The following is a 16,851-nucleotide window of genomic DNA, read 5'->3' on the forward strand; positions in this document are numbered from 1 at the left end:
ACAGCTTTTATATTACTTCAGAGCACAATAATTCAGGTATTTACCTCTTTCAAAATATATCAGAACATAATAATTTTGTTATTATAATTTTCATATTACTTTAGATCACTATAATTTATGTTATGACTTTAAATATATATATTAATATAACATATTTTTGTTATTATAACTTTGATATTACTTCAGAGCTTTTATAATTTATGTACTTTCATAATCTGCCAGGGGTCAGAACAATTTTGTTGTAATGCCTGCTATAATGGGTCTTCTAAGAAGTCCCCCCCCCACCCCCTGATAAGGATTAACGATTTCTATTCACGCCTCTGGCTAGGCGATACTAAGCTGATTAATGGTATATCAACTCTTGAGTTAAGTCAGGAGACTCATCAATTACCGATCCATACATTACAATACCGAGTCTAGCCAAGACGTCCAACAGTTGCCAGATAAAATGTTTTCCAAGTTGTTGGTGCTCTGTGTGATGCCACAGCTTGTGGATCTCTGGAAGGAAAAGGATAGTAAGACTAAAGATTTTATTTGAATCAAGTATACGTCTTTAGCGTTGTCGGGTCGGTAAAGCTCGTGGTTGTAAAACCGAACAGTCCCGAGTTGAAATCCCCGGCACATGAGGCTCGATAGCACCCCATCTAAGAGAGACAACTCCAAGATTACAAGTTTGTTCTTGTTTGGAGAAAGGCTAAGGAAGAATTGACATTCAAAAGCAGGCTGTTATCTGAGTCAATGGCCTACCAATAATACTTGAAAAATCTCTTTCAACATTACAATTAAGAACGAAGAAGGATAAGAACCAAATATTTATTTGATGAATGGTTAAAGTGATAATCTGATTTATTTATTTGCATATCATTGTTTATATTTTGAAATTGTTTATACCTTGAAATGCAACGTTAAGTCTATGAATAATATTGAGAGATGTATTTAGATATATCTAGTACAGGGCAATTGAGCCTTGGGATGCAAATGATAAAGAAGAAGTTAGGGAGCATCTAAGTAACAATAGAAATTTCTTAAAGCATTGGGACAGTTATGATGTTGACGGAGAAAGACAAAATGAAATGCTTAGATGAGCAATGCATAGAGAGGTAGAAGATGCCTTTGAAGTAGATGGCCAAACTGAAAAACATCATACTACTGCAGCATCACAGCAAGTTAACGAAAGCGTAACAGAAACACTATAGAGGCCGAAGCCATGGAGACAATAGCGATCAGAAATTCCAAGGTAACGGGGTCTCAAAAAGATGGGAATCAAGAAAATTTGGAGGCTGTCGACGAAACAATAAATGATATTCTTCAAGATAACACTAGTTCAGAAAACATAACGAAACCGCTAAAGGAAATTAAAAGCTCACAAAGTATATCAGCAGCAAAGGTATCAGGTCAACTGTCATATAGTTAAGCAATCAGTTCAAGTAAAAATCAATTACCTACAGTAAAGCCACCTCAAAGGGTCGTGACCAGGGCCCAACGGGATAGCAAACCAGCGGCTGGAAAGTTTGGCGTTAAAAGACCACCACCAGAAACAGTCCTCCAGAAACAGATGTTCGAAAGAAAACCCCAAATAATTCATGCTAACTCTGGCAACATTGAACATCAGGGGGGGCTAGGGACAAACACATTATATAAACAACATAATAAATAAACACAATATTGACATCCTACTTTTACGGGAAACTAACATTTGAACTACAGAAGAAGCAAATTACCTAGATGCATAATTAATATCGACAGTCTCAAGCTAAACATCACTCGATCAGCCCTGAAGTAAACTAACATTAGAACAGTGTTCTGTTTCCCAGGTTTTTAAAAGTGCACAACCTGAATGGTATAAAGAGATACACACCTCCCCCCCCCCCCCCCCACACACACACACTTCCCCCCACTCAACCGGACTGGCGGATTTTTCAAGGATAGCAGTGCCCTCTTTGCCAAGGGTCAATTTTATGTCATGGAAAGTTTTGGAATGATAGATCAGTATGTGTACTGCAGAGAAACTTCTCCCACGGTCGTTTCTATTTCTGTCCATGTGTGGCTACAATGTGAACTTTTGACTCCTCAGCTAAGAACAAAGCACAGTAAACTAAGCAGTCAAGAGAAACCTAGTTTGCACACCTTATTTTAGTCTAGTTCTTATGCCATTTTATTTTCTCCATTTGATTATTATATATGCAATTGATGTTCATGTCTTTGATGCTGTGTAAAATCTATCAAATAAATAATTATTACTGATTTAAATGTTTAAAACAATTGAATTAATAAAAGAAATTTAAAAAAGGAAAAAAAACTAATTGAGGACTGTATAGATATAGATGTTTGAAAGGGAAGAGTGTTTGCTTTTACTTGTCTCATTGTAATAACATAGCTTCTCCGATTGCTTAAAATTTGTATCATTTTAATTCTCTGTAATCCCAAATTCATTTCAGCTCTACTTTTAAAAAAAACAAATTCCCCCTCCCCCCCCCCCTCGTCCCCTCAGCCTACCACGCCGAGAAAAAAAATCCCTTGAATCATCATTTAATTACACATTTGCATTTTCAGTTTCAGGTTGGTTTTTAATTTTTATTTTTTCTTTATATTTAGACGTTTTGTATTAGATCTATGTATAAGTAAACCATCTTAAATGAGTGAAAGCAGGCTACAAGTAAGAAAGAAATATTACTATTGTAAATCTGTATCAGTCCTCACAAGCCGATGATGAAAACTGTAATACTAAAGCGAACACACAACTGACGCTATAAAATACGTGTCTGAGGCAAAAAAAAAAAAAAAAATTAAACTTTGAACATACATTTAAAAAAAAAATAGATATATCTAGTTTAGAATATTGTCTAACATATTGACACCAAAAACTTCAACAATCCCAAGCAAAAGTAAGTACACATACACATGTGCATCAATTTAAGATACACACACATCCATAAATATCATAACACATCTAATACCCTAGCACACACACATTTATCTATAACTAACCGTCCCGGCCAGGCCCTGCACTTCCTTCTGTGAAAACCCTATCCGTATAGGACCGTGACTTATGTGTTTATTAAGCAGCATATTCCCTGCATTACCCGGGTTTAGGATTTTTTTTTTAATTAACCCTACCACAACCAACCAAAACCAAAAGAAAAACAACGCAAACATAACACAAACACAAATTCAAACACAAATACAAACACAAACGAAAACACAAACACCAACAAAAAAGAAAACGGAAACACAAACCCAAATCTAGAAAAACAAACGCGAACCCAACCATAAATGCAAACCCAAAAACAAAGAAAACACAAACACAAACGCAAACAAAAACGGAAGCGAACGCAAACAAAAACGCAAATATCAATAGAAACATAAACGCAAACCTAAACGCAAACAATAACTCAAAATAATAATAAAGTTAATGTGAACATAAACACAAAGAGCTCACAGTCTAGCCCGGGGCGCCAAATTGCATCCTCCTCTGGCGCCGGCGGAAACCGCCTGATTTAACTTAGTAAACTACTCCTTTGCACTCGCTTAAACGAACGCATACGCCATAGCGAACACAGAAATGATCGGCGCTCCTAAAAGCCCTCTGTTGGGTCGCCAGAGGACGCCCTGGAATCGATTTATTAATAACATTTTGTAACGAATATATAGGTTAGGGTAAATTGGCTGATGAAAGTGAAGTCATTATATTACTTTTATTCAACTTTTCGTTACACGTGTTTCCATAACAAACTACCTCTTACCCTTTTGTGTGTTCGCCCTGCACACCTGAACAAGCGAGCACATGAAAAAATGTGATTAGAAATACATCTTTTTATACTTTGACACAACATAAAGCTTGTAGGACTACTATGGTTTAGTTACAATTGTAAATATCATTGTTCATATAGTAACCTAGCACACACATCGATAAATATAACACGTTTAATACCCTTACACATGCACATACATAAAGATCATAACACATATTATACCCCAGATCCTGTGTGCCGACTACCTCCTCGAAAAGGATCATGCCAAGAGAAGTCACTCAGATATTACTATGACTTTAAGGTACATTGGTGTAGAGCATTTCTTTACAGCGGTTGTGATGGCAATGAAAATAATTTCGAATCCAAGATTGCCTGCAAGAGAGTTTGCGAGGAAATTGGTAAATTGTGACTTTTTTTTACTTTCTCGTATATACGAAGTATATAGAAAGTCTTGTAATCGTGCATAACAAAATCGAGATTTTTACAAATCTCGACGTTTTACACCTCACTTATACGGAAAAACATAATTTTGCAATCTTGTCCGTATGTCTGTGTGTCTGTGTGTGTGTGTGTGTATGTGTGTGTGTAAACACGATAACTTGTGTATCCTTACAGCTAGGTTGATGAAATTTCATATATAAGTATTTTATCAAAATCGTAGATCCGTATCAACTATTGAGCGATTTCCGATAATCGGAAGTGGTACTTCTTCTACTTTGAATTTTTAAAAAGCCTATAACTTGAGTACTATTTCAGATAGATAAATGAAATTTCACATGTAATTAAAAGATCTAATTCTCTACTTTCTGTCAAATTTTGAGTAATTTCCGTTGACCGAAAGTACTAATTTACACTATTTCCGATTTCTCAAAAAGCGCATGTGAATTTATAAAGTACTAATAATATTGCACACTATTATGCACATTTTGTTTCGCCGTTCGCAATTCTTTTTTCTACTAGATTTTATTCTATTTTTAAAAGTTTAAGTAAACAAAAATCATGTCTATATTCCGAGTTGCCATCCCACGTAGTGTTATATTAGAATATTCGAGAAAGTTTAGGGGAGATCACTCCCGGTTTATTAAAAATAGAACACTACTATTCTACCAATGCTCTGGTATGTTAATACTAGGCATGCTGCCCAGCTTCGCTTAGGCTTTCGAAAACATTGAGAATTTGAATGCTTAATTAATTCGCCCGAAGGTCGGTCTACGACCTCAAGAGTTATGAAGAGGTTCCTCCGTGGACATTTTTTTTCGATTTATAGCTCATATAAGGTACCGGTCAGTCGAGGTCAGTTTTGACCCCCACATCGTAGACTTTTCGGCCAACCGGCCCCCGTGTTCTGTCGCACCAAGGCAAGATCATGCCAAATTTGAAGCGCCTGCGGCGCCGGGAAGTGCCCTATCGGACACCCGACAATCTAGATCTAGATCTAGATTCCTAAAAGAATTTTTTTTTTAAATTTAGCCCGAGCATAATAAAAAAGAATACATTAACCAAGTTGACTTGCTGTGTCTCGAACCCGCACCACCTGCGTGGTTTAATGTACACTAACATCTCCGCTATTTAGGCACCTTATAAAATACGGAGAATGAAACACGTATTTTAAAATCTTAACTTACGCGAATATGCCTATTCTTTCAAATTAATTTTTTATCCCAAATTAGCCAGTTCCAAACAAAGATTTTGTATAAAATAAATAAGTCTTGAAATAGTTTAGTCCTAATATAGACATTTATTTTTGGAATTGATTTTAGAGAAGTTAGAGTCTAAATCTAGATCTTAGCGTCTACGTCTAGATCTAGTTATTGCGTAGATTTAGATTTAGATTTAGTCTAGATCTAGAATCTCTAGATCTAGAATCCAAATACATAAAATAAATTTTATGAGTTTAGGCCGGAAAAATTGTATTGTATACATTTCATAGTGTACGTAGATCTAAATCAAATTTGAATGAAATAGTTCATTTCTTTTCATTCTAAACACGGCAGATGACGTCATTAGTTAATGTATAAGCAATAGTGACGTCACAGTTTTATGCGTTCTTTTTCACATATATTAATGCTTTTCCGGTTGCATAAATAATACTGTTTCTCTACATTCGAATACGCCTTTAATTTTTATTTTTCTTCTTTAACTAAAATTGTGGTTATACATTTAAAACATCTAACATATTATTATCAACAAAAGTCCGTAAAAAGTTCTCGATATATCGCTGCCGATTCTGACGTGATGTCCGGCGAAAATTTTTTGCGGACAGAGAAAGAGAGAGAGAGAGAGAAGAGCGCACATGGCCTTTTATAAATTAGGATGTTTACAAGACCTTATGTTATCCTATATATGTAAAAGAAATAAACCTATTTTATAATCGCACATCTGTATGACGTTCTTTATTTTTTTTCGTTTCCTGTTTTTGCCCAAGATATATGGCGCAGATGAAGTAGAGCTCATCGGATTCAATGACCTCGGTAAGGGGATAATGTGGTCAGCATTATACCCAACCGACTTTCTTTCCATAACGTAACGTTAGGGAAACATCAAAACTGGGTGGACTCAGGAAAGTTCTACTTCTTTGAACCCAGATTTCGGGTAAGTGGCCTAGCTCTCTACCGCTGGACCACGACGCCATCTTCGTAAATCGCTGATATTAAAACTGAGATTTATACTTATAAAGTAAACCACGGAGATCAGCTTCTTATACCTACTTTTAAATATACATATTTCTTAATTCGAATATATTTCCTCCGGGGCTAAATATCGTTTTTTTTTTACCCCAGATCCTATTTGCCTGCAGCCCAGTCATAGAGGTAAATGTGAAGGTATGTACAAACATTACTACTATAACAACTCATTGAAAAGGTGTACACAGTTCTATTACGGAGGCTGTGGTGGCAATGATAATAACTTTTCGTCCAAAGCGGACTGCGAACAGTTCTGCATAATCTGAACAGTTCACGGTCAGACCCTGCATTAAAAGTCCGACTGGTCAGCTTGTTGACAAATAAATTAATTTGAGAAAAAAATAATCATGTGTACATTTTTCAGATTTTTTAACTCTACTTAAATATAAGAGTCTACCCGACCCAACCTTACTATGCCCTTCTCTATCATATTCTGACTTTCTATGCCGTGGGTCAGCTTATCTTGTAGAGACGGTCAGATTATCTTGTAGAGATGGCCAGCTTATCTTGTAGAGATGGCCAGCTTATCTTGTAGAGACGGCCAGCTTATCTTGTAGAGATGGTCAGATTATCTTGTAGAGATGGTCAGATTATCTTGTAGAGATGGTCAGCTTATCTGGTAGAGACGGTCAGCTTATCTGGTAGAGACGGTCAGCTTATCTTCAAGAGATGACCATTTTATGTTGTAGAGATGGCCAACTTTTTTTTGTAAAGACGGTCGGATTATCTTGTAGAAATCGGCAGCTTATCTTGTAGAGCAGGGGTCTCCAAACTACGGCCCGCGGGCCAGATGCGGCCCGCGAGGTCCTCTCATCCGGCCCCCGGAGATCTTTTTGTCCACGGAAAAAAAATTGCTTGTTGGAGGTGGCTGAAAAATTGAAAATGTAGCATTGGGTGCAAATACCATTCAAGTAAATGTGGCCAGTTGCCCAGTAAATGACATCCTTAAAGAAAAAGTAAAATAAGGACGAGTGGGTTTTTATAAGTATTTGCCCAAAGAAGACTTTCCTAATATTAAAACTTTTGCATCAAAGTACGTTTCAAATTTTGGAACAACACACAAACTTTATCAAGAATGAAGTAGGCCTACGACAAGAACAATTTCAGATCGAAATTGGACCTCTATCGTGTTGTCGGTCCCCGACAGTGTTTCTTTCAGACATTTTTCTCTGGTGGGGGCACTTGAAATGTGTATGTATGTATATATATATATATATATATATATATATATATATATATATATATATATATATATATATATATATATATATATATATATATACTCCGTTGGGGGTGCATTCTTCGGGGGGGGGGGCTCTGCCACCCCGCAGGGATGCCTGGAAGAAACTGGCCCCCGAACTTATAATAGATTGTTAATGCGGCCCTTGGGCTGAAAAGTTTGGAGACCCCTGTTGTAGAGAATGCCAAATTATCTTATAGAAATGGCCAGTTTGGTTGTTTTTATGGGTGGGGGGGGGGGGGGTAATGCCAAGGGAGCCGTGGAGGCGCACGGCGGTGAAGCAGCTGGCAGAGGCAGGACTGTCATTAGGGAGTGCCAGGTAAACGACCGGAGACCAACATCAGTGGTGGGAACTTTAAGTGAGGGCCTCATGTGGTCTAGCGAGTCCACCCAACTCTGATGGGTACCTAACTCACGTCAGGGAAAGTAAAGGCGGCTGGGCATAGTGCTGACCACACTATCTCTTCACATGCCGAGGTCACAGAAACAAGTGAACTCTACTTCACTTGCCCCATAGACCGTCAGGTTTGAAAGGGAAACCTTTTTTTTACTCGTGTGTCTTGGGCACACAGAGGAAACGATGATAATGGCCAGCTTATAGCTTAAAATATGGCCTAACTATATTACAGGGCAGAGATAGCAAACCGCTTGCTAAACCCTTGATTGGTGAGCTCACAGTTAGTGCGCATGTGATGTTACATCCTAACTTGTGTTAGTTAATGCAATATCTTCTGACATGTAATATTGGCCTAGCGGTAGAGAGCTAGACTGCCAACCCAAAAGTCTCGAGTTCAAATCCGGTAGAGCATCGCTGAGTCCACGCAGCTCTGATGGGTACCTCACTCACGTTAAGGGAACAAAGGAGGCTGGGCATAGTGCTGACAAAATTATTCATTGAAACCGATGAACTCTACTTCGTCTGTCCCTGTGTGTCTTAGGCATTTGTGTCTTGTTGCATTGTCCTTATAAAATCGTGTGCTAAACACATCGCAAGCCATCTTTATGTCCAACTCCACGAGTTTGACAAGAGAGAATAACGTAAATAGTATTGTTGATGTGGTAGATAATCTGATGAATCTATTAGGTCTAGCTTAACCACATACAGGTGGTCAAGTCAGACATACAGGTGGTCAACTCAGACATAGGCCTACTGGTGGTCAAGTCAGACATACAGGTAGTCAAGTCATACATACAGGTGGTCAAGTCATACATACAGGTGGTCAAGTCATACATACAGGTGGTCAAGTCATACATACAGGTGGTCAAGTCATACATACAGGTGGTCAAGTCAGACATACAGGTGGTCAAGTCATACATACAGGTGGTCAAGTCATACATACAGGTGGTCAAGTCAGACATACAGATGGTCAAGTCAGACGTACAGGTGGTCAAGCAGACATACAGGTATTCAAGTCAGACATACAGGTAGTCAAGTTACATACAGGTGGTCAAGTCAGACATACAGGAAATGTCAAACATACTAAAGGTCATTCTAAAAATACAAGTCATCATGCCAATGTGATGATTACAAAAGCTAAGAAAGATAAAACACGCATAAAACAAATCATTGAATGTAAAACAAACAATTTAATATATCATTTTTTAACTTTATTAATTTCGAAACCTGTTTCAGAATTTAAATGAAATATAGAAATTAACAATTTGTTTTGTATTCACAATTGATTAGCCTTCAATAAATACATATGTTTTAACATTTTAGAATTTTTTTAAAAAAAATCTGCGTATATCGTATAAGACAAATGTCTGTTTCTCATTCCTGTGGTCTGGTATTACATGATCCATGGGTCATTGGGACGGGACGGCAGGAATTTTTCTTCTTCGTTTCCGCTGTTGATGCGGATGGTGGAACGAATCCAGTTCAAGTAGGCTTGCACTTTGGTGAAGTAGCCCCATGCAGGCGCTGTACAGTTCGGAGCTCCAAACGAAGTCACGCCAAACACCTGGTACACACCTGTACAAAGTAGAATGTAGAAAAATATTCAGAAACATGCAGCTAATTGATTATGTTTTAGTTAGGGAGGTCAGCGTGAACGAGTGAACGAAGAAGAAGAAGATTGTTTTCTCGTAGGGTAAATTTGTTTTTTTTTTTGTTTTTTTTTCAAATATCAAGTTTAAACGTTATTACGCTTAAATTGAACCGTGTTTAGGGGTCGGCGTGGTCGAGTCGGTAAAGCTCATGGTTGCTAAACCGAAAAGTCACGAGTTCGAACCCTCGGGTAGATGAGGCTCGTTAGCTGGGGACAGCCACTCTTCTAGGAGAGACAACTCCAAAATTAAACGACTGCTGCATTGTAGTTTGTTCTTGGTTGGACAAAGGCTATGGAAGCAAATCCAAAATAATAATCATTAAAAAAGTTTTAAAAAACCCACGTTTTCTGATTGAACTAAAAAGTAGAAAATAAATGCTATAGGCCCTACATCACAATAATGCAAGCGATCACTCTACTATAAGCGATCAAAAACGTGGGGCGCCGAAGTAGAAGTAATATTACTATTGATTAGATAATACTATTGACTTTTATTAGGGAGCTTGTAGAGAGTCAACAGTATTAGAAACTGTAAGAAAATCACGGCGCCCCACGTTTTTGCTCGCTTATAGTAGAGTGATCGCTTGCATTATTGTGATGTAGGGCCTATAGCATTTATTTTCTACTTTTTAGTTCAATCAGAAAACGTGGGTTTTTTAAAACTTTTTTAATGATTATTATTTTCTACTTTTTAGTCTTTGTCTGTTTGTTTGCATTAAAATCTTGCTATCGATTTTATCTTTTCACTTTTTTTGGGTAAACGAAGACAACTCGTAAAAAGACAACTCGTAAAAAGACAACTCGTAAAAAGACAACTCGTAAAAAGACAACTCGTAAAAAGACAACTCGTAAAAAACACGTTGTTTGAATACGTTACTGACTAGAACACATAGATTTGAACCCGTGTCGAGTGGGATAGCAATCGTGTGCCCAACCACTCGACCATATCGTCTCCCCCAAACTGGCCTACCTCCTGTAAGTTTAAACTCGGTTCAAGCTAAATTCTCTGCCCCTAAGCCTGTGGCGACATGTGATCGTTCGCTTCACTGCGCGCGAGGTACGCGTCGCTGGTTTTTTTTGTAATGGCTAGCAGAGGAGAATTATATATATAGATTATATAGCGGTCTAAAATGCTCAATAAAATGTTTCCATTGATCAATTTAGTAATAATAACAATTGAATATTCAATGGTCATCCAAAAGAAAGCTTCCCTGAAAATTTCAGCGCGCTAGCTAACTGGGAAGTGCCAGAAATTTCGATCGCAAGATTGGATTGGAAAGACAAACAAATAAATAAATAAACACACAGAGAAAGCAAGTTAAAGAAAACGTGGGAAAAAGAAAAGCAGGCTGAAATCGGAGTCAATGGCCTCAATGGCGCAAAACCAGTTGACACGTAACGCTTAATTGTGTTGGAGGCGTGGTCGAGTCGGCAAAAAGCTCATGGTTGATACATTCGAACAGTCTCGAGTTCAAACCCACTAGCAGATAAATCTCGATCCCCTTCAACACTAATAATTAAGAACGAAGAAAGAAGAAGAACCGTGTTTTATATCTATAAATTAATTTATTGTCCAAATGCATATTTCAGTTGAGAGTGGAAAAATAAAGCGAGAGTGATCTCCCTTAAACTTTCTTGAATATACTTATATGACACTAAGGGGGATGGGAACTCGGTTTATAGACATGATTTTTAATTAATTTTTAATTATCTAAACTTTTTAAAATAGAATAGAATCTTGTAGAAAAAAAAAGAATTGCGAACCAAATGAACAGCTAACAATGTGTGTATAATAGTACGCAATATTAACACTTTATAATTTTTTTTTTTGAGAAATCGGAAGTAGCGTAAAGTACTACTTCCGGTCAACGGAAATTACTCTAAATTTGAGAGTAGATATCTTACTTATATGTAAAATGCTGTTTATGTATCTGAAACAGTAGTGAAGTTATAGGATTTTAAAAAAAATTAGAATAAGTTCTACTTCCGGTTGTCGTTGAAAAGTTAATACAAAACTACAAATTTAATATAATGCGTATATATGAAATTTCATCATCCTACATGTAACGGTACTCAAGTTATCGTGTTTACAGACATACACACACACACACATACATACACACACACACACAGAGATACGAACAAAATTGCAAATACGAAGTTTTATCCGACTCAGGGAGGTGTAAAATGTCGAGATTTGAGAAAATCTCGATTTCGATTTTTTTGTACGATTACAATACTTCCTCTATACTTGGTATACGAGAAAGTTTAGTGGAGATCACTCCCGGTTTATTTTGTTCGCTTACAATACTCCCACTATACTTGGTATACAAAAAAGTTTAGGGGAGATCACTCCCGGTTTATTGTGTACGCTTACAATACTTCCTCTATACTTGATATACGAGAAAGTAAGAAAGTGTAACTCACCGTCGAAGTTGGCAACCAAAGGCCCACCACTGTCACCCCTGCAAGTGTTTGTCTTGCCTCCAGGGGAGCATAACATGGTGTCCGGGTCGTAATTTTTGGAAGGGCAATTCATCCTGTTCTCACTCAGAGTAACCTGAGTTCCTTGCAAGACGCGCGGTGTTGTTTCTGTGGACGGAAGATCAATATAGCTTGATTGTATTTATAATTTTCAATTTTTAAAAATTTCAAACTTTTATTTAACTTTTATTTAAATTGCTCCCTCTGTCTGTCTGTCTGACGTGCTTTAAGCTTCGTCATAGATTGAAACTGCCGAGCAAAATTTCGACTACTCCTAACCGACCAATTGATCTGAAACTTGGCACGTGGGTTGCAACCCAATGACATTGACAATGTAATCTGATATCAATTTTCACTTAATTGGATGCCTAATTAATGTTAAAGAGTTTATTAAAATTTCCTAAATAAAGTACAAATTACCGCGCTATTATACGAACTTCTTTTTCTTGTTTGTTTCGTGCGTAATTGTTTTTTAGTCATGAAACTCTTTTGTATTAAAAGTTTTAAAGTACTGACAAAAATGCATTTAAAAAAAGTTTTAATAACCCGCCTTTATGTAATAATGCACTAACAAAAGAGAAAATAATTTATTTTGTTTAAATATATAACAGTGAACTACAATTTAAATAACTAATAATAAAATAACAATTTTAAGCAGTATCCTTCTCCATAATCCTTACCAGTGGCGTAGGCAGGGGGGGTGGGGGGGGGGGGGGGTCATAACCCCCCCATAGACCCCTTGGTATATATAAAAAGTATGAGGGGGTGCAAATCGAAAGTTTGAGGGGGGGTGCAAATCGAAAGTTTGTCCCCGGGTAAAAATTGGAACCCCCACCCCCTTGAGACGATCCTGGCTACGCCACTGATCCTAACCCTAGCTTTAAATTGGAAACATACCAGTTGGAGATGTATAGCCCCATCCAGAGGCTATATACTTCTGATGAGGCTCGGGTTTCGCGTCAGAATCTGGCAGGCACGCCGGCTGGATGTAGTCATTGAACTGGAACCCACGGCCGTACTTCGGCTTGATTTTGATCAGAGCGATGTCGTTGATTATCTTAACTACATTACCATCAGCTAAAGGAATAAAATAAAGGTATTACTTCTATCTTTTGTTGATAGCAGATTGATCTAACCTAAACATAAATCACATTATGTATTTCAGAAAATTTGTTTTAAATTAATTTTTTTTTAAATTATTCTCTGAAGCAAAATCCAATCTCTAGTACATGAAGTAAGTTACCAATGGCAACAGCAAAATCCTCAACTGGTCTCAAGCTAATAGTACCATCTATAATACCAAGCACATCTACCATATAATACCAACAGGACTTGGACGTATGTACTACGTCGCTGAGTCCACTCAGCTTTGATGGGTACCTGACTCTCGTTAAGGAAAGTAAAAACAACTTCCCTTCATGTGCCGTGGTCGAGGAACGGATGAACTCAACTGTCCATTGTTCTGTGAATCTACTGGAATTTTACTTAGATCTACATTGGTGGAGAACGTCTTCTTTTTCCGTGACCGTTCATGAAATCGACTCCTTGTGGTCATTCGATTACAAAATAGTTCACATTGTAAGAATAAGGCTGGTAAGTAGGTCACCAACCAATTCTAGGGCTCATGCAGGTTTTAGTGAGCCGTAGAACTGGTTGGTGACCTACTTACCAGCCCTATTGCCACCATTTGTAAGCCGCTAAAGAAAGTTAAATAGAAGGTTTTTATAGTTACATATATTTAGGAAGTAGTCTTTGTGTTTGATGAACTTCTCTACTTTAAACTTTTCATCTTCATCTTCGTCTTTCAATTGGTCAATGTCTCCAACAACTACTTTATAATTGGCGTATTTGCTGAAATTTTTGAATATTATATATATATATATATATATAGTTTGTGTGTCGGCTCGTAACACGGTAACTAATTGTGGTCAGGAGTATATAATTGTTTAGGGGTCGTCCATAAATGACGTCACACTCGTAAGGGGGAGGGGGTCCGTAACTTTGTGAAGGTGTGTGATGATGGGGAGGGGGGGGGGGGGGTTCAGATGGTGCGACGTCACACTTTTGCATCATAAAAAAGCAATGTTAGAAAATGAATTTTCGAAGTTATTTCGTGTTTTTGAAAATTGTTTGAATAAAATGTAATAGGAATCGATTAAAATACTATATTTTGACAGAGTTCGGACAAGATTTTGGAAAAATATAGATGTTTTAAAAAAATTCAACTGCAATTTTGAGGGGAGTTGTAGGCTGAGGTGTGATGTCATTTTAGGGGGGGGGTTCTGGCTTTTTGTGACGATGTGTGACGGAGGGGAGGGGGGAGGTAAAAATCGTCCAAAAAAGCGCGACGGCATTTATGGATGACCCCTTAATACAGAATACATTGACGTATAACATTCCTATGAATTAGCTGTACATAAAGATTAATTAAGCCTGAAAAGACTGTAATTAGAATTTAAATCTAAGTAGGTTCGGCCACTTTCCGCGTGCTTTTATATTTGTCTTAACACTACAAAGAATATTTAGTTCCGATTGATTCATAGCGAGTTAAAACCAAACTTACTTGTAACAGTGGGCAGCAGTCAGTACCCAGTATTCACTTAAAATCGTTCCTCCGCAAAATTGTTCTTCGTTCAGCATCAGGTTGGCCTGCCATGGAATCGAACCGTGATCAGCGTCGTGGCCTCCAAAAACTTTTGGAAGTATGCCCTGGGAATCCCAGTCACTAAGGTAGTCTTCCATAGGTCGGGTCCCACAGGTGTACGATTCATCTGAAATGTGGTCACGGCTGTTTTAGAAGTCCGAGGATTGTATAACGATTTTTATGCAATTTTGTTTGTAATGCTATTTGTGTTATTACACGCTTTTATTTAACTTGCTCCCTCTGTCTGTCAAGATTGATGATGTTTAGTATGATCAGGGGCGTAGCGAGGGGGGGGGGGGGCGGGGGGTGCGGAATGCACCGGTTACACCATTTAGGGGGGTGACACCAAGGCAAAAAAGAGCAAAATATTAAAAGAAAAATGATAAATCCACTTTTAAAAAGTGGTTAATTAGAGAGGTAAAAAGTCTTTTAGAGCCAATTTGATAAATCCCGACAAGAGTTGAGGGGGGGGGGGGTAGAGTGATACCATGGCGTAAACCTGCGAATGATAGAGAAAACATGCTACATCGAGCTGTGTTTACAACCGACTATAGATACGCCACTGAGTATGATGACGGGAGAGCTGCGTTACAATATTGGGTTGTAGAATGACGAAAAAAAAAACAACAAAAGAACAATTTAGCTGTTGTAGTTTTCTTTTTTCATCATTCTTTTTTGTATTGAAATCATCATTTTATGTTGTAATGAAATCATTCGTCACCAAAGTTTGTAACTATATTATGTAAACTGTTTTGTGGACTGATGAAGAGAAATTCTCACTGCTTCAAAGATTCACTGCTGGAGAATGTCGACTATACCCTCAAAATATATTTTGTACTGTTAGTTACACGGAGCGACCAAAAGGTTTAGCAGTATAGAACCTACCTTCATTGGGTGGGCTAAAGCGTTTTATCTGAAAATAAAAATAAAAACATATCAAAATAAAACATGATCGAATTGTTTCAACACCCGATGTAGCTGACGGCTGATATAAATAAAGATCGTATAGATATTTGAGAAAGAAAATCAATGTAAAGTTTATCGGCGTGGTCGAGTCGGTAAAGCTAATGGTTGCTAAACCGAAAAGTCTCGAGTTCGAACCCTCGGGCAGATGAGGCTCGTTAGTTGGGGACAGCCACTCTTCTAGGAGAGACAACTCCAAAATCAAACAACTGCTGCCTTGTATTTTATTCTTGGTTGGATAAAGGCTATGGAAGCTAATCCAAAAAGAAAATCATGCTGAAATCGGAGTCAATGGCCTCAATGGCGCATAACCAGTTGACACCTATCCTTAATTGTGATGGAGGCGTGGTCGAGTCGGCAAAATGTTCATGGTTGATAAATTCGAAAAAGTCTTGAGTTCAAACCCTCTAGCAGACAAGGCTCGATCCCTTCCAACACTAAAAATTAAGAACGAAGAAGAAAGAAAAGATCGTATGAAATTATTTCACTCAAGTAAAGTTGTCGTATGGAAGATTTTATGTCATGTAAAATTATCAAATCAAAAGATGAAATGCCAAAAGTTTCAAGGTTAAACATAGGTGTGATATCAAAGTCTTTAATTAAGGTAAATTTATAATATCAAACCATTTATGGCACGGAAAGCTATCTATCAAACCGTTTATGGCAGGTAATTTTATCTATCAAACTATTATTGTCAAGGGGGGTAAATTGATTCAGCTCTGATGGGTTCCTAACTCAAGGGCCGGCGCTAACTATTTGGCTAACTAGGCGGTCGCCTAGTGCGCCATTCCCAGGGGGTGGGGGCGTAAAATGTTTAATCGCTATTATCAAAAATGACCTAATAATTAATAACTTTTATAAAGGAGTAGCGATCTATTTCGGCACCCAGGACGAACTATCAATTTTGCAATCCCACCCCAAAACTAGGTCTATATAGGCCTATATTTATTCGCGATGGTGAAAATGCAACCCCACATCACTAATTTGGAAAGGTCGGGGCGCTTTTTACCAGTCACTTTGCCTTTTTAATTTGGTG

At 37.6% G+C, this 16,851-nt stretch overlaps 3 protein-coding genes across 3 annotated transcripts; 1 reads left to right on the forward strand and 2 right to left on the reverse strand.

Moving 5' to 3' along the window:
* Nucleotides 1–328: 328 nt before the first annotated feature.
* LOC131936323 (actinia tenebrosa protease inhibitors) lies at nt 329–6,765 on the forward strand. The gene is made up of 3 exons (XM_059293249.1): nt 329–515; nt 3,980–4,150; nt 6,533–6,765. Exons 1-3 carry the CDS (start codon nt 449–451, stop codon nt 6,700–6,702), a joined length of 408 nt encoding a protein of 135 aa, XP_059149232.1. The 5' UTR covers nt 329–448; the 3' UTR covers nt 6,703–6,765.
* Nucleotides 6,766–9,411: 2,646 nt separating this feature from the next.
* LOC131936324 (chymotrypsinogen A-like) lies at nt 9,412–12,334 on the reverse strand. Its single transcript, XM_059293250.1, has 2 exons — nt 12,152–12,334; nt 9,412–9,648 (listed from the first exon to the last, which is right to left on the reverse strand). Exons 1-2 carry the CDS (start codon nt 12,261–12,263, stop codon nt 9,467–9,469), a joined length of 294 nt encoding a protein of 97 aa, XP_059149233.1. The 5' UTR covers nt 12,264–12,334; the 3' UTR covers nt 9,412–9,466.
* Nucleotides 12,335–13,088: 754 nt separating this feature from the next.
* Nucleotides 13,089–14,981, reverse strand: LOC131936345 (coagulation factor X-like). Its single transcript, XM_059293282.1, has 3 exons — nt 14,772–14,981; nt 13,941–14,059; nt 13,089–13,285 (listed from the first exon to the last, which is right to left on the reverse strand). Exons 1-3 carry the CDS (start codon nt 14,948–14,950, stop codon nt 13,089–13,091), a joined length of 495 nt encoding a protein of 164 aa, XP_059149265.1. The 5' UTR covers nt 14,951–14,981.
* Nucleotides 14,982–16,851: the final 1,870 nt, after the last annotated feature.

The sequence above is a fragment of the Physella acuta genome, unplaced genomic scaffold, assembly GCF_028476545.2.
Source record: "Physella acuta isolate Inbredline_101_S28 unplaced genomic scaffold, ASM2847654v3 ptg000175l, whole genome shotgun sequence".
Taxonomy (NCBI): Eukaryota; Metazoa; Mollusca; class Gastropoda; family Physidae; genus Physella; species Physella acuta.